General features: G+C 39.1%; 1 protein-coding gene across 2 annotated transcripts in view; it reads right to left on the bottom strand.

Moving 5' to 3' along the window:
• The window catches only part of slc12a2 (solute carrier family 12 member 2), a 62,164-nt gene that overhangs the window by 31,410 nt on the left and 11,660 nt on the right, over positions 1-19,094 (bottom strand). For both annotated transcript variants that reach the window (XM_026172708.2, XM_026172709.2), the window contains exons 2-5: positions 6,001-6,120; positions 3,130-3,205; positions 252-347; positions 27-166 (exon numbers count right to left, since the gene is read on the bottom strand). In XM_026172708.2, the coding sequence (XP_026028493.2) occupies positions 27-166; positions 252-347; positions 3,130-3,205; positions 6,001-6,120 (432 nt within the window). The remainder of the gene's footprint in view (positions 1-26; positions 167-251; positions 348-3,129; positions 3,206-6,000; positions 6,121-19,094) is intronic.

Raw genomic sequence — 19,094 nt, 5'->3', positions numbered from 1 at the left:
TCAATGTGAAATCCTAATAGACTTACAATCAGAAGTTCCACAACAGTCTCAGCAAAGCCCACCACATACATGGCAACAGCCACTGCATTGGCAAAGGCAAAGATAAGACCAATAGAGCCTCCAAACTCTGGGCCAAGACTTCTTGAAATCAGGTAATATGCTCCACCTGAAAATAGCAGGGAGTGTTAGCAAAAGTTCAGTCATGCAAAGTCAGTCATGCAAAGTCAGTCATTCAGTCAAGTAAAACATACCTCCCCTTACAAATCCATTGGTGGCAATGGCAGAGGTGGAGAGGCCAGTGATGGTTGTCACTACTGTAGCCATGGCGACGATCACACAGGAAAGAGCTGCAGAAGAGACCACATCATGAACTGATTAAAAAAAAAAAAAAGCATAATACTTAACAGTTTTTAGCAGCCCTTCCAATCACTCTCATGTCTCTGTAAAAAGTAACAGGACAAGCCAATGCAGCAACGTCTGTCGCACGTCTCACGTTGTGGTGATATTTCACATCAAAGTGGAAAATGATCAACAAGTGCCAGGAGGCTAGGAATACTGGGCTTAGCTGAGTATGAGCTAGCAGAGAAAAAGTGATGAACACAAAACTGTCAATAAACAAGGGGCAATGAGACATATGCACCTTGCTAGGTTTTCTGGAAAGTAATACTAAATACCGCAAACCTTGTTTCATTTTTTTATCATAACCCTGGTAGATGGCAGCTGCGTTTTTATGTTGGGTTTTTTTGTCTTTTTAAGAACATCTCAGTCATTTTTTTCATTAATCCTTCCTTCAATTACATGAAGCGTGCCAGTGCTGTGTGGTGAAAAACAGCCCCAAACCATGATGTTCAATTTTGGTCCCATCATACCAGACTAGATTCTCCCAGGATTAAACAGACTTGCCTCCATCTTTTTCAGCAAACTTTAAACACACTTCAACATGCCTTTTGCACCATGCAATCAGTGGAGTCTTGCATGGTGAGCAAGCATACAGGCCTTGGTGGTTTAGTGCATTATTGATGGTTTTCTTTGAAACAATTGTAACTATTGATTCTGGCTCAAGTGGTTCTTGGCTCTTGGACAACTCTTCTGATAATTCTTTTCACGCCTCTGTTTGAAATCTTGTGCGGAGCACCTGGTTGTGGCTGGTTTAGGTTGAAATGATGTTCTTTCCACTTTCGCATTTTGGCCTTTAGAAATTCTTCTGGCACGATGCTATCATCACGTTTTACAGTAATAAGGTTACAAACATCTTGAGAGAGCTTATTTTTACCCATCAAAAGATGTTTCTTGTGTGACACCTTCGTTTTTTGGAGAGACCTTTACATAGGCCATCTGCGGGGACTGAACCAGCTGACATTAATTTGCACTAAGTGGCGGGGTTGCTTTCTAAATCATGCTTATTTGAGCTGGAGTCATGACTTTTATGCCTTAGAAATACATTTACTTAGATTGGTAATGTGTTCAATGTTTATTATACCCACTGATCCCCTTTGAGAGAGGCGCTTTAGTGACAGTGGGAAGGACTCCCAGCAGAACCAGGCTCATGGAGGGGTGGCCATTTGCCCAGCAGGGGTAAGGGGTCAGAAGCCAGTAGTGTCCCGGTATCAATACTGAAGTATTAATAAGCCATAAATGTTAAATTGACTAGTGCACATTTTAACAATGGCCATTTAACTATTAGCACAAACAATTATTGTTCGTGGCCAATAATATAAAATTACTTTCAGATGTCTGGTCTAGAGTGTGGAGAACTAAAGTGTGAAATCTGGATCAGAGGAGCCAATTCAGACAGGTTTCGGGTTTGAAGAGCAAAGCTGAAGATATAAGGAGTTGCAGACTGTAAACGTGCAGCAGTGTGAATGCTGAAAAAGCGAGAAAGAGAGAGGGAGATGTCACGGATGTGGAGAAGAAGACGAGCTTAAAACTTTCTACTCTTACAATAATTTATTCATTTGTATTCCTTTAATTACTGTGTGGTCAGTTTGAAAATGCAGGGACTGGTTCAATCTTTTGCAGTAAGTACTCTGTGTTTTTATACATTCTTTATTTGTGTGTGACTAATACTACACTACTATTCATTTCTCCAAATTCATTTTTAGCTTTTCCATAATACTCTACAATCATTATATAATTTATGTATTATTTAATCTTTGTTCATTAGTATGTTTTAAAATACATTTTACCTTCTGTAAACCATCTGTACAAATGAAATCACTTAACGTAATTGTAAATACTTATTTTGTTAAACCAAAGTTATAATTAAAGTTAACATATTCAAGAAATGAAAACAGGTACCGAGTATTTCCTTGGCTATCAGGATCTGGCTTGAAATTCTAGTATCATGCCAACCCTGGCTCTCATTTTAATGCTAATGTGGATGCAAACAGATTCCACATTAAGCACCTTAAAATGTTAATGACCCAATACCAACATTTACATAATAATGTAAATAACCTAATAATGATCCTTATTGCTGTTTTAGAGAGGAGCGGTGCTTCAAAGGACAGTTGCAGATTTCTGTCAGAATCTGCAGATTATACAGTATAAATAAAATGTTCATGTTTCTCCAACGCTGTCTTCCAAACAGTTTCACTGGATGGCCAGGAAGCGTTCGCGATGTCTTATCGGGCGCTGATAATTGGCGTCTGTCTTGTGTCAGTGATGTAAAAGACGGATTTAATGCGACTTGACCGTTCAGACAGCAGTCGCTTTCTAAAACATCGGATATGTATCGGATTCAGTACCACAAACGAAAGTGACCCAGATCGGATTTGAAAATATTGGATTTGTGACGTTCACACTGTCACACCATGATCGGATATGGGTCGCATAGGGTGTAAAAAAAAACAAACAAAAAAAACAAAAAAAAAACAAAAACGATTTGATGCGCTTTCACCTGCAGTGTTGTGAACGTAGCCTTATTATAACTGAAAAAGATGTAGTGAAACACTTGCACCTCTGACTAATCTAGAATAAAAATTATGAAAGATTAGATTAGAAAGATTAAATAAAAATAGAATAAGGACTCTTCTACCATCCAACATTTACTTTTGACAGCTGGGGAAAACTGAGCTCAAACCCCTTTTTACAGGTGACCCCCTTTAAGTTGGACAGCTTTCTACTTACCAATTCCAGACTGGCCCACAATCCAGGACATGCGAATGAAGAGCATTACACCCCAAATGTTCAACATGCAGCGTACCTACAGAGATGAAGAAGTGTTACTGTTGACGCCATTTAAAAAAACAAAAACAAAACACATTTGTCAGTCTATATTAAAGTACAGAAAGTTAAATACTAAACTTTTTTTTTTTTTTAACTTAAAATAATAAATCTCCAAACCTGCACTACGTCACAGACAGTCAATCGCTGTCAATAAAACAAATCTAGTTTTCAATGTTTTTTTTGTTTTTTCCTTTTATACAAATAAAACCAAGTAAAAAACAGTCTCTCTCACTCGGGGGAGGGGGGTCGACTACAAACAACTGGATCTAAAACTGATCATATCATGTTCAAGCTGGTACTAATTCATTACTAATGCCATTACATAAGCACTTGTTCACCATTAGTTATTACAGTAACATATAATGTCAAAGAAAAAGATTTTTAAAAATTTGCTTGTTTGTATGCTTGTTGAAATTTGTACTGCAAAGTTCAACAAGCTTGTTCTTATTTTCACACAGCAATGAATAAGAGCCCTTTTATTTTCATTAAATATAAATAAACTAAGCTACAAAAAAAATATTCTCTGAGTTCAAAAACTGAGCAGATAACATTAAACGTTGAAGTGAAAACAGATTTCTGTTAACCAAGTCTGTGGAAGTTCTTATTCTGACAATGTGATAAACCAAAGATTTTATCGAACACCAGATCTCTTTTCAGTGCTTGTTGCCTGTGACTGCAAAAAACTTCACATTTTGTATACAGAGCTCGCACTGTAAGCAGGTTTTACCCCTCTGGCAGAATGTTATTTAAAAACACTTAAAATTCCTCACATAGACTCCATAAGCAACACCCCTCCCCAGTAGGGATCAGCGAGGATCTCATTTTACAAAGTAAACGTGAAGACAATACTTGAAAAAAAGTTATTAGAAGCCAAGGTTTATATTACAGAGGAAGTAACACTTTCTCATATTAAAACAGAAGTAAGATGACAATATCCAGACACATGAACATGAATAATCCTTTAACCGCTTACTAGATTCAAACATGTCCGTTTTTACCCTCAATGGCTAAAATAACTAGCATAATAATAATAATAATAATAATAATAATAATAAATTGCATTTATATAGCACTTTTCTAGGCACCCAAAGCGCTTTGCAATTTCACTAATCATTCACTTTCACATTCACTCACTAGTGCAGGCAAACCACAGCTGTAGCCACAGCTGCATCGAACCTTCCGGTTACAGATGAGCTTCCCAACCCCCTGAACCACGGTTATGCCACAATTATGCCCAGACAATTATGAATTGGCTGGGCTGGTGAAAGACAATAATAGTAAGTGGACTGCAGATAAAGTACAGAACAGAATGGAAAACGCAGTACAGCCAACTGATGCCCATATTGGACTATAGCAGATACATCAATATTAATTTGTGCTATCTGACATAAGAAAACATTTTCTTAAGAACACAATGCAAACTTCAACTATTTTAGAAATATTTTTGGTTTTTACATGGAATTTGTTATTTTTCATCACTGTCTGCAGGACATGCAGACCATTTCCAAACACAAAGCTACATCTCAGACTCTACAGGCTTCAGTTAAAGCCACAATTAAAGACTGAACAAGGCAAGCTTGTTTGGAACAGTTCCTTGGAGAAAGCCTCTTCTGTCTAACACAACTTGGCAGCTTAGGTTTATAAAGTTGAATTTGCACTAACCACAAGACTCCTTTGGACAACTGTCACTAAAGTGGGCTTTGCACCTTTGTAAAAAATAAAAATGGCATATTACCATAAACCTCTCATTTGTACTGCCAGTCAAGGTGTTGAATTGGTCCATTAAAAGTCCAGCTCACTACCTCATTAAATTACTATGGCAGTACCTTAAAAGTAATGTGCACGAACTAAAGCAATATTGTAAAGAAAACTAGGTCCAACTTTCTCCGCAGCTAAAGTCCTGTCCAAACACATGCATCCTTCCTTCTTTATATTTTGATTTAAAAAACTAACAAACTAGGAAATAAGTGAAACATAAGCACTTAAGCCTGTTTACAACTAACAAGACTGAAGGTCAATATTTGGTAGAGAAAAAAAACCAAACAAACAAAAACAAACACCCACACACAGCATGAACTTCGTCATTTAACTAGTCTTCAGGAACAGTTTTGAAGGGCCAGCTGGGTCCTGTGTCAACACTTTGCTGGATTTATTTTCCTATTTCTTAAAGATATGACTTTCAGTTACTTACTGTTCGTCTATTGAAGATAGTTTTGTAGGGCTGGCACATCTTTTTTGTTATGCACTTTTCCAATTTCCTCAGATTTTTAAGGGCACACTGCACACCATCAGTAGATATTCCAGATTCTCAGCTAGGCTCTTTAGGAATCACCTTGTTTTTATACAACTATTATTTGTTTTGGGGATATTAAAGTGCAGGCAAAAAAATTCTGGCACAACTTCACCTGCTTCCAAGGTGCGTGGAGAGGATGGGAAGAGGGGGGAAAAAAAACAAAAAACAAAAAAAACAAGAGGAGGAACAACTTTATTGACTGACCAACGCGTTTCGGCTTGTGGCCTTCATCAGGGTCAGGGTTGACCTTGATGAAGGCCTAAAATTAGAATTTAAAGTTGGTTCTTTGCTTAGTTGTCTGTTATATGTAGACAAAATTCATTCATCCCCTGGATTAGGTGCCTTTTCTGTGCTTGAATGACTTAAAGGTCAGTGTTAAGTGGCTTAACAGAATGACATACTTAGTTTTTAAATCGCAAGACAGCATATTCACTCTGCACACAAGTAACAAAGCAAAGTAATAATTAAATTTGACTTACCAGCACCCCCTTAATCCAGCCAAACTTGACCACTCCTTTTGACTCAGCTGCTTCTTTAGCAGCGGCCTCCTCCGCTGGTGTAAGTTCATCACCGTTGGCAAAGCCATCCTCAAAGGGTTCCTTAGAAGCACAAAAAATTGAATCAAAGTCAGCAACAAGTAGAAGTAAACGTAATCTAAAGCGAAATGCTGGTGCCTTATTTAAATCTGATGTTTAAGCACAAAATGCAAACAAAGCACATGAAAAGTTAAAACTGAGAAAGTGTTTAAAGTTAGGAACATTTGGAACACATAAATAAAACTGATGCAAGAGTATGTTTCCCACTGTACAGCATGACATTAAACAACATACTACATGCAATGAGGAACAGAATAGACTAATTGCTATAATTTAGACAGGAATGTTTACCTGTTCATCCTTGAAATAAAATTTTAGCTGCTCAACAGTTTGTGGCTTCCTTTACATTTCACAATCTGCCAAATGTTTTCAATATGTAACAGACTGACTGCAGGTCACTATTTTTCTTCTCTGTCATTCTGGGATGTGTTCTAATAAAGGTTTTTGTTGTTTTTAAGGTTTGGACTTTCTGAGCGTTTCTGTTCATTCTGAGTGTCCCAGTCTAAAATTTGTTGAAACACACTGTTGGGACTAAATTGAAAATAAATACATGAAAATGAAGATTTCTCAGTTTGAACATTTGTTGTAATTGTACTATTCTTAATCAAACTTAATAGATTTTAGATTTAAAAACTGCTGCATTCACACATTTTATACAGCATCAAAAGTGGCTCATTTGCTAATAATAATAATAATGCCTCGCAGCAAGACAATCTGAAATTCCAACCCAGACAAGGCCCTTCTTTTGACAGTTTGCAGGCTTCTTTGCAGCACTCTGGTTTCTCCTGCCATCGAAAACATTCTCCAGGTCACCCTTGCAAAAACATTACGAAATAACAAGAGTTTCATTTCCTGCTTAAATCAAAGGCAATTAAAAAAAAAGGAACACTGGCTTACAGACACAGGTCACCTTCTTTACTTTGTGTAGCCGTTAAAAATACTAGAAGCTCCCTTCTGTGCACAACAGTGTCCCACTGGCATCCTCCCTGGGTATACAGTGTATTATATTAACTGCATTGATTGCCTTCTTATTAACCTGAAGTAGAACAAAGGACATCTGCAAGCCAGCCCTCTGCACGTATACTAGTATTTGGGGTAAATTTGTTTATGATTAACAGGAACACAGTGGAAAGTAACTATTATTGGGACTGTCTAAATTATTGGTAGAAACTACTACTTCTTCCGCCTGACAGAGTGAGATGCGAAATACGGCTGTATATTGATGATGACCGTCATCACTGATAGATGTCACTTGTGGAGTTCTTTGGTGCTGCAGAACAGGAGCTATTGTTTTTGATTGTTAATTGAATATTTTAAAATGTAGGTAATGACTTCTTAGGTTTTTGATTTCTTATAGGATATTTCTTTATAATTAAACAATAAAAACAACGAGTCTAATGTCTTGTATTCATTATGAAGGTGCAGTTTGACATACACAACTTTTTATTTTGATTTTCCAAACACATCAAGTTTTTGTACAGAGTATCTGGATCTGATCAGTATCACTAATACCAACCTGAATTTTACTTGGTATTGGGGCAAAAATGTTATCTGTGGTAACGCACATTACTAACTTATACTAAAGCTTTTACTGCATGTCCCCATTCAGTGTTACTGTAGGCCAAGGTTATGCCATCCAGAGTAAGAATCTGATTACAATATTAACAGATATCTAAGATTTTCAGGGCCGAATACAATAACCTCAGTTTTATCTCAATTTAGAAGCAGAAAATTAGAGGTCATCCAGGTCTTTGTGTCTTTAAGACATTCCTGCAGTTTAACTAATTGGTGTGTGTTATCTGGCTTCATGGGTAGATAAAGTTGGTACGATCTCATATCCTTGTGTCAGTGTTGTTCCCATATCATCATAATAAATGTTGTTGAACCTGGAACAACGTTTATTATGATGATGTGGGAACAACACCAACACGAGGATTATCAGATCATCCATAAAGGCATGATCTGATCAAGTTGGGTGTCATCTGCATAGCAGTGAACATGTATGCTATGTCTTCTGATGATACTGCCTAAGGGAAGCATGTATAATGTAAACAGAATTGGTCCTAGCACTGAACCCTGTGGAACTCCATAATCAACCTTAGTGTGTGAAGAGGACTCTCCATTTACATGAACAAATTGGAGTCTATTAGATAGATATGATACAAACCACTGCAGTGCAGTACCTGTAATACCTACAGCATGCTCCAATCACTCTAAAAGGATATGGTCAACAGTATCAAACGCTGCACTAAGGTCTAGCAGGACAAGCACAGAGATGAGTCCACTGTCAGAGGCCATAAGAAGATCATTTGTAACCTTCACTAAAGGGGTTTCTGTGCTGTGATGAGCTCTGAAACCTGACGGAAACTCTTCAAATAAGCCATTCCTCTGCAGATGATCTTTAAGATGTTTGGAGACTACTCTTTCAAGAATTCTTGAGATGGAGGAAGGTTGGAGATGAAGGCTGGCCTATAATTAGCTAAGACAGCTGGGTCAAGAGATGGCCTTTTAAGAAACCGTTTAACTACTGACAGCTTGAAGGTCTGTGGTGCATAGCTGATTATTAGAGACAGGTTTGATTTAAGACTGAAGCATTAATTAATGGTAGCATTTCTTTGAATAGTCTTGTAGGAATGGGGTCTAAAAGACATGTTGATAGTTTGGAGGAAGTAATAACTGAAGTTAACTCAGAAAGATCAATTGGAGAAAAAGACTAAATAAATATCAATGGTACTGAAAGTAGCTGTAGGTAATGGTCTAATAATGGTGTGTATGTTCCAGGTACATATGTTTTTGGGGGACTAAATCTATTAACTTTGTCCTCCTTAAATTGTGAAATTAGGTAAGGAGGAGCCAGTGGGAGAAGCCAATATGCTCTCTTTCTAGTCCCCGTTAGCACTCTCACTGCAGTATTTCATTTCAATGGAAGGCTTTTCATGGAGTTTTTAGGACATTCTGATAATAATGAATTACATTGGCCCAGCCTAGAAGTAACAAATGCTTGAACTAGTATTTCAGTGTCACTCTGAGACAGGATAGTTCCACTTTTAGAGATATTGCAAAAAAAGAAAAAAAGGAAAAAAAAAAAAAAGAAGAAGTACAGACAGCAGTCCTGCATATTTGCTTAATATGCACAATGAAACACATATTCTGGTAAAAAAAAAAAAAAATAACTCCATCATTTCTCAGTGTTACTGGAGGTCAAGGTAATGCCATCCAGAGTAAGAATCTGGTTAGACACAGACGTTTCTAAGATTTTTAGGGTTTAATACAATGCCCTAAGTTTTATCTGAATTTAACAGCAGGTAATTAGAGGCCATCCAGATCTTTATGTCTAGAGCTATGCTCCCTCTTCACAGTCACACAGCTATCATGCTTTCCTGGCTGATGGGACAATCTGCTGGGGTGAGAGCTAATGGTGGCTATGCTAACAACAGCTGCACTGAATACAGGAGCCTGGCTATGAGTTTTTCGCAATAGTGCAGAGCTGGGCCTTCAATTCAGTAATCCTGGTCGCCAGAGCAGTAAACGGACTAGATTATTACAAGAGTAGCTATACACTGAGCAGAAAGGTGCAGGAAGGACAGGTGAAGAAGCCACGCTGGTTGCGAGTTGGCTACAAGCCAAGCGAGAGACTCCCTACAGTCAAAGTGAATAAATACATTTAGTGTCAGTTACAGAGGGTGCACCTTGGATAAAGCACGTGAAGATTACACTTCGTTATCTAGACGTCATCTAAAACGTTTTCATTAAATAGGCTACACAAAAACACCACTGTGCATTGTGACAGGAATATGAAGTGATACTGTACTGCAGAGAACACACGCATGAACAAACGCACACAGAGAGAGAGACGTGTCAGTGGACCGGGTCTGTTACACTGGCTGTATAAATAGGTGTTATAAATTATTCAAGTGAGCTGGGCCTTTGGCACGTGCAGTGCTGAGCTGTGGGAGGGAGGGCCTCAAGATCACTCCACTTGGACCATCTGTCAACATCCCCTCAATGACTCAGCAAAACTGCTACAATCAAGCCATGGCAGCTGGATGGGCTAAAGGCTTCTGATCTGAATTATCATAATTGTATTATTTTACCAGAATTATAAAAGTATTAAGATGATGGATCAATCCATTTTAAAATCTGTGAAACGTAGACAGAAATTGCTCTATAGACACAATTTCTTGTACAACAAAGTTGAAAAGGGACCCAGGCAAAATGGAACTGTGCTGTGGAGAGACCTATCAGAACTTTGAGATGCATTATGGGAATCATGGATGCTCTGTCTCCAGGCTAAAGAGAAGAGCGAGCATCAGGTTTGTTATCAGCACACAGTTTAAAAGCCAGCATCTGTTAATGGTGAAGGATGTCCATTATGAAATGACACTTCATAGTATTTCCTAGAGCTGGGCGATAGAACGATAACGATATGTATTGCGATAGGCCACACCGCTCGAAGAAGACGAAGACGAAGACGAAGAAGAAATCCAAATTAAATAGTGCAGAGCCGAACCAATCACAGCCGCAGCGTCACGTGACTTGTTATGTACAGCACAAGTGCCAAGCCGCACATGTGTATTTGTTTTGGGAAGCAGGCAGCCGCCGTGCCGCCCGGGTAACGGAGGAAATGAGTGTGCCGATTAGAGAAAAATCAACCGAGCGTGACCGAAGATTACCGAAGAGAAAATAGATGGTGGTTCCAATGCCGGAGAGATTGTCGAACGGAAGAGCCATAGAAGTTCCGTAGTGTGAAGGTATTTCGGCTATTTCAAGTCTGACAAAAAGAGTAGCGCGCACTATAAATTGTGCCGAAAGCAAGTCTGGAAATGCAATAAACCGGTGCATGCTCAATCTCTGACTGGAAGCGCTAATTCATCATTCGGCTTTTGTCAGACTAAAGTAACTGTTAAAACTGTTTGAAAAGCTCAGCTATACAACAAGGAGAGATTGAGAATTTCCTTTTAGTTCTCAGTTTATTTGATATTGACAAAAGTTAGTCAGTTTTGTCTGTTCTTCTGTAAAACAAACTAAGATTTATTTTTAGAATTAATATTTTGTTTCTAAGTGGAATTGACAATTTAGTCTGTTTTGTTTGTTCTATTTTGAAACTTAAACGCTTTAGCAGCTGCCTTTTGTGTAGTTTGCAATATTTGCCTTTATTTATCTGAAAAAGTCTCATGTTTCTTTAGTACATCTACCCTGTTGAACTTATTATGGGAAATAAATATTTAAATCAAAACAAGCTGCTGATTATTTCACATTTTACTTGTGAGCAACGGCACATTTAAATCTTACAAATATAGTTATTTGGCTTATATCGTGATAGATATCGTTATTGCCTGAAATGAAAAAAACATATCGTGATATGAAAAAATCTCATATCGCCCAGCTCTAGTATTTCCAAGTATCTACCTTGAAATCAGTCCAAACAATTATCACCATATCCAGGGGGGAAAAAGACAAAACAGGCCATGACAAAGCACCAGCTCTACATGATCCTTTCATTTGAAGCATTTCTTTTCTTACCTATTGTTCTTTATAACAAATCCCACAGGAATACAGTAACCTTTTCAAACTGCAGTGACGATACGCAGCATTAGCTACTGACGCAAGTCTGCATTATGTGCCCCAACACATTTGCAATTTAGTAATGCACCCGCGGCTTTTGGACAAGTGGTTGAGGATACCTTTATGTGGCATTAGGACAGCTTAACAGATCCAAAGGTAAAATAAATCTGCTTCGGGCACATTTTTAAACAGCTGGGCAATATGAAATTGAATTCCTAACTATGGGTGATATCAGGTCATGTTGCTTATGTCATTGCGCTATTACGGACACCATAAATCAGGAGAGCATCTCGTTTGTAGAAAGAGGTCAGACTCTTTCCTGGACACTCTTCATGACGAATGGAAACAAACAACGCCCTTTACTGTTCTACTACAGATTGAAGAAATTCATTTATACATTTACACTTGTCAAAGTTCAAGAATGCATAACTAGTTATTCAGCATCATATTCATGAATGGTAGACATTTGATAACTGTTCACACATGCAGCCCCATCCCCCTCATTTTGACTCATTTTCTGTGTTTGTACTGGAAAAACTGAATGATTCTTACTATACTGAGTAAAAAAAACAAAGGTGGAAAAACTATTTCCAGATCGTACTGCAATGACAAGTTCCAGCTGGTTTCACTTATGTTCCCTGCAGACATTTTCTTCTGTTACTTCTTTGTACAAATGAGAGTTTAGCGTTTGTTTATCTCAAACTCATTCTCAGAGTTCCAATCAAACTTAAGCAAAGACAATACTGCATTGTTCAACTGGTAAAAAATAATTCCAAGCACACTTACAGTTAAAACTAATTTGTGGAAACCTAGCATTGGTCAGACTATATTTCAGTAAAGATGTTCACCATCTTAGAGATTACTTAAAAACACAAATCTGGTGTTAAATGTCTCTTAACAAGCTCCACTTCAACCAGACACTTTCAGCAGCCACGAACAAGCTTCTGACATAATTGTGGCTGGACCACTCCTCTTGGAAGAATTGGTAGAGTTTTATTTAATTGACTTTTTTTCATGGCAGAGAACCAGCCTGTAAACAAAGACCACAAATTTCCAACAGAGTTGAAGTCAGAGCTTTGGGAAGCTCTAAAACTCAGCCTACTTTAGCGATTCCAAAACCACATTTGACGTGCGTTTGGGATTGTTGTCCTGCTGGAACACCAAGTTGTGCAATTTTCAACCCCCTTGTTGTTTTGAGGTGAAGTTAAAGAATCTGGACATACTCTTTCTCAGTTATTCTATCCACATAAAAAGACAGAATATAGACTTACAGTGGGGCAAAAAAGTATTTAGTCAGCCACCGATTGTGCAAGTTCCCCCACTTAAAATGATGACAGAGGTCAGTAATTTGCACCAGAGGTACACTTCAACTGTGAGAGACAGAATGTGAAAAAAAAATCCATGAATCCACATGGTAGGATTTGTAAAGAATTTATTCGTAAATTAGGGTGGAAAATAAGTATTTGGTCACCTCAAACAAGGAAAATCTCTGGCTCTCACAGACCTGTAACGTCTTCTGTAAGAAGCTTTTCTGTCCCCCACTCGTTACCTGTATGAATGGCACCTGTTTGAACTCATCATCTGTATAAAAGACACCTGTCCACAGCCTCAAACAGTCAGACTCCAAACGCCGCCATGGCCAAGACCAAAGAGCTTTCGAAGGACACCAGGAAAAGTATTGTAGACCTGCACCAGACTGGGAAGAGTGAATCTACAATAGGCAAGCAGCTTGGTGTGAAAAAAATCAACTGTGGGAGCAATCATCAGAAAATGGAAGACATACAAGACCACTGATAATCTCCCTCGATCTGGGGCTCCACGCAAGATCTCATCCCGTGGGGTCAAAATGATCATGAGAACGGTGAGCAAAGATCCCAGAACCACACGGGGGGACCTGGTGAATGACCTGCAGAGAGCTGGGACCAAAGTAACAAAGGTCACCATCAGTAACACACTACAACGGCAGGGAATCAAATCCCGCAGTGCCAGACGTGTTCCGCTGCTGAAGCCAGTGCATGTCCAGGCCCGTCTGAAGTTTGCCAGAGAGCACATGGATGATACAGCAGAGGATTGGGAGAATGTCATGTGGTCAGATGAAACCAAAGTAGAACTTTTTGGTATAAACTCAACTCGTCGTGTTTGGAGGAAGAAGAATACTGAGTTGCATCCCAAGAACACCATACCTACTGTGAAGCATGGGGGTGGAAACATCATGCTATGGGGCTGTTTTTCTGCCAAGGGGACAGGACGACTGATCCGTGTTAAGGACAGAATGAATGGGGCCATGTATCGTGAGATTTTGAGCCAAAACCTTCCATCAGTGAGAACTTTGAAGATGAAACGAGGCTGGGTCTTCCAACATGACAATGATCCAAAACACACCGCCCGGGCAACAAAGGAGTGGCTCCGTAAGAAGCATTTGAAAGTCCTGGAGTGGCCTAGCCATTCTCCAGACCTCAACCCCATAGAAAATCCGTGTAGCTCGGCGAAAACATCACTGCTCTCGAGAAGATCTGCATGGAGGAATGGGCCAAAATACCAGCTACTGTGTGTGCAAACCTGGTAAAGACCTATAGTAAACCTTTGACCTCTGTTATTGCCAACAAAGGTTATGTTACAAAGTATTGAGTTGTATTTTTGTTATTGACCAAATACTTATTTTCCACCCTGATTTACGAATAAATTCTTTACAAATCCTACCATGTGGATTCATGGATTTTTTTTTTTTTCACATTCTGTCTCTCACAGTTGAAGTGTACCTCTGGTGCAAATTACTGACCTCTGTCATCATTTTAGGTGGGGGAACTTGCACAATCGGTGGCTGACTAAATACTTTTTTGCCCCACTGTAAATCAACTTATGTGCTATAATGTCCAGCCTATTTGAAGCCAGAAAGGATGCTAAATGGTAAATGGCCTGTATTTGTGTAGTGCTTTACTTAGTCCCTGTGGACCCCAAAGCGCTGAATACTACATTAGTCATCCACCCATTCACACACTGGTGATTGCAAGCTACATTGTAGCCACAACTGCCCTTGGGGGCACTGACAGAGGTGAGGCTGCTGGACACTGGCGCCACTGGGCCCTCTGATCACCACCAGTAGGCAACGGGTGAAGTGTCTTGCCCAAGGACACAACGACCAAGATTGTCGGAGTCGGGGCTCCAACCGGCAACCTTCCGATTACAAGACGAACTGCCAACTCTTGAGCCACGATCGATCGCCCATGCTAGGAAAAAAGCGAACTGTATAAGTTAACAGCCTTCATCAAATCACCACTCTTAAGACTTATGACGTAAGTCCTAAGATGTAAGATTAAATATATATCAGAATTCAAAAGTAGGCTTAGTCTACGTTAAAATGTGACATAGGCACCAATTTATTCTGGCCAGAACATGTTTACCAGAGCCCTGCCCTATAGGCAGGCCTAGGGAGGAAGCTTAAGGCAGAGCCGGACTATAAACTGTGCGGCTCAGTCAGGCAAAGCCTAAAAAGGTGACAAGGGCCCATTCAGAGTTAAGGGAGTTAATATAATTTGATATCTTATTCACAAGTGATGGGAAGGTTTACTTGGACAGGTGGATTGGTATGGCGTCATGGGTCATGTAGGTATTGTGCCAGACTGTCGTTGTGAAGAGAGACAAAAGCAAAGCTTTTGATTTTATCAGTCAGTCAATCTATGACCATGAACTCTGGGTAATGAGTAAGGTCATGAATAGGAGTTTCTCGGCCTTAGAGACAGGGCGGGGAGCTCAGAAATCTAGAGGAATTCTGGCTTAGGAAACTGAAGAGGACCTGGAATGTGGCTGGGAAGATAGACATTTGGAAAACCTTGCTTAGCATAGACCCACCACAACCTGACTTTGGATGAGAGAAAGATAGTTGATAGTGGATGCAAGGCAACAACAATCTTTTTATGTTTGTTTTATGGAATGTTTTCCCTTTCTGAAAAAGTTGCTTTTATTGGATTTTTAAAACTCATTAGATATCCATTAGGGCTCCCACGATTAGTCGACTAGTCACGACTATCAAAATCGTCGACGACTGATTTAATAGTCGACGCATCGTTTGAAGCTTTGTAAGATCACAAAAGACGCAGGAATAAGTAGCAGGATTTAAGAGTGTAATAACGGACTGAAACAGAAGATGGCAGCACTGCATGTACAAGGATGCCAGCTGCCGTTAAACCCCGAAGAAGAAGAAGTAGCTTTGTCCCAGAATTCATAGCACAGCCCAGCTCAGTTTACAACAATGGCGGCAGCTAGTTCGTTTTAATATTACTCTTATTATTCTTTCTGTGTCACAATAAACGTTTAACATATTTTCAGGTGAGAATGTAGCTGTGTAAACCTCAAATATCTGCTCAGTTTATCAAGACACCACATATTTTCAAAAGCGCTCCGACGTTTTCGGAGACGTCTGTTACCCACTAGCTCGATAGCTAGCCGGGGGCAAGGCTCACTAGAGCAGCTGAGAACACCAGACTCACGGCAAATCGTTTTCAAACCCACCGCCGTCTTTCGCTACTCAGGTTAAACATATAGAAGTCACTTAGCTAACTTAAAAATGCTATTGTTTGGCTTTTTTCAGTATTTCATTTGTTCCTGAGTAAATCGGTTTGGCTGAGGTTAAAGTTTTTACACAGCTGAGTAAACGTCAAACAGACGGCTGATTATCAGAAGTGTGAGATGCTCGAGAATATACTCCGGTGTCCCGTTATATTTTAGATAGCAAGGAGTTTATTAAACTTCACTGAAACAATCTGCAAATTTTATTAAAATTTAATAAACTATCATCTTGTCTTTATTTTTAGTTAGCACATACCTTAAACACTTAAAGCTGTAAGCTAATGATAGTTATATAAGAGCAGATGCATGCTGGTGCAATAAGCTGTACGTTTTATGTCCAATGGATGCATGATCTGATTAGTCGATTAATCGCAAAAATAATCGGTGACTAGTCGACTGTCAAAATAATTGTGGCAGCACTAAATCAGTATGAGTCTAATAAATCCTACATCAGCTGGGCTCTAAGAGAATTTATGGTCATTATTTTTATAAGCATGTCTTATCTTATATAAGCAGTAAAAGGAGAAACAGTGTTCATGTGCTCAGTAATGAAAGCTGGAGAAGAAGCTGAAAGCAGTATCACATGCTGGTTGATCTGATATCCTCGTGTTGGTGTTGTTCCCAGATCATCATACTAAATGTTGTTCCAGGATCAACATTGCAAGTGACCAATCAGAATGTTGTGACGTCATACTTTTGCGACTTCGGGAAAAACCGGCGTAAAACAAAAAACTGTACTAAAGCTGCGTGAAACTGCCTCTGTCTGCCGATCAACGAACCCTGACCCTAACCGTAACCCTTTAATAAACAGTAAGCAGAATTGATAACATTGGAATTTCATAAATGCACGAATGGCTTGGCGCGCAAAAGAATAACGTCACAACAATGTGATTGGTCACTTGCAATGTTGAACCTGGAACAACATTTTCATGATGGTCTGGGAACAACACCAACACGAGGATATCAGATCATCCATCACATGCTACGTATTAGGATAGTATGTTGTTGAATTTACTTGCTGGCTCTGTGTTAGGAACAAATTTAATAAGTTTAAGTCACTGCCTTTTAAATTCAGCTCCCCATTCTACTTGCACAAAACAACACAGAATGGGTTAGTGAACAGTTTCTACATGACTGAAACAACACAAAGGCCGTCTCTGCACAACAATGACAAAGCATCAAGAGCTTTGGATGTTTTTGAAAACTGTACCATGATGTGCCACAAATGGTAGTTACACAAAATAAAATTAATTAATTTTGCAGTTTAGGTTTTACAAAACCTAACCTTGTGCACAGTAAAGTTAAAAAACAAACAAACAAAAAAACCCTCTTGTGAATCTTGAAGCACACAGGAAAGATCCTTAAGTAGACCTTTGATTGACAATCTGTATCTTAAGGGGGGGGGGGGGGGGGGGAGGCTACTCTCTCCCACGAAGAGGATTTTACCAAATCATGTAGCAGTGCTGAATTAAGGAGCACATCATAGAATAGGGAACTGCGGTTGGGGTTGTTACTAAAAAAAAAAAAGTTATTATTATACATTACTCATTACTTTCCTTTAAAATAATGCATGTTACATTTGTAAATTGACATGTCACATAATTTCCAGTTAACAATGTAGAACTTGTGGTTACTAGCATAATCCAAGTTCTCTGAAAACAATGTGAGGAATCTCGCACCTCTTGTCATGACCAATGATGGAAGGTCCACCACCACCACCTATGTCCAAGACAGACCAATCACTTCAAGGACACAGTGTCCCCCAACCCTTTTAGAATACTTCCTTGTTGTGGGGCTACGGGGTATTTCTTCCACATGTCCATGAAAGTAGGGGATTGTGCTGTGATATTGCCATCACAATAGCCTTTATTACCTGGCTGGTGCGACACAGCTTGCCAGTATTAGAGGAAGCCCACAAAGAGCTAGTTGCTTCTCATAAACCCCTTAGTACCGCCTAGATAAATGCGTAATGCAAATTCCCTAACGTTAGGCATAAAGGCAACATTAGGGGGCAGGGTCTTCTTACTATAGTTGGGGAAAAATTGCAGACAGATAATGTATAACGATAAAGCATGCAACTCACACATCCTTTTCAATGATGACAAACCGAGGAATACGACAGTTTTGAGTGAAAGAGCCTTTAAGACAACTCACTCCAAGGCTTGAGTGAGTTGCTTAATAGTAGGCCTCAGTCTGTGGACATCATTCACAAATCTCCTTATCAGAGAATGCTGGCCAACTGGTGCATTACCAAAGCCAACATGACTTGCTGAAACTGCAGCTAAATACACTTCAATAGTGGAAAATGTTCCCTCCTTATCTAGAAAAGAGAACTGATAAGGAATCATATTGCTAGCTGTGCACTCTTTTTCAAATACACAACATTTGCCATCATAAAGTGAGCATGTGGCAAAAGAGTTCTTGCACTCCAAATGCTCTCAATCACGATCAGAGGGAGCCCAGATACTTTTAAATTCAGCCTGCTCTGAATGTATGGCGTTATTTTTGTGCCACTATTCTGAGCGCACGTAAAAAAAAATAATAATAATAATTTTGCAGGTGCAAGTGTTGCATTTTGAGAAGAAATTTATTTTGAGCGAATAAAAGCTAAATTTGAGTGATCAAAATTCATTGCTGCATGAATTCTTGCATGAAGCTGTGACTTTCTCGCATGAAAACATTTTTAAAAGTTTATTTTGTGACCCAGAAAGAGTAATATTTCAAACTCCGCCACTCTGTGTTCCTCCGCCACTGCTTTGTTTGAGTTTTGGACCAAATGGATTCTGGGATATTACATTTCGTCATTTCGAGCTGATTGGAGACCAAAACAGCTAATCAGATTTTTT

The sequence above is a fragment of the Astatotilapia calliptera genome, chromosome 7 (assembly GCF_964374335.1).
Source record: "Astatotilapia calliptera chromosome 7, fAstCal68.1, whole genome shotgun sequence".
NCBI classification, from domain to species: Eukaryota; Metazoa; Chordata; class Actinopteri; order Cichliformes; family Cichlidae; genus Astatotilapia; species Astatotilapia calliptera.
The sequence above is the reverse complement of the archived record's forward strand: the minus strand, read 5'-3'. Positions and strand labels throughout refer to the sequence as shown.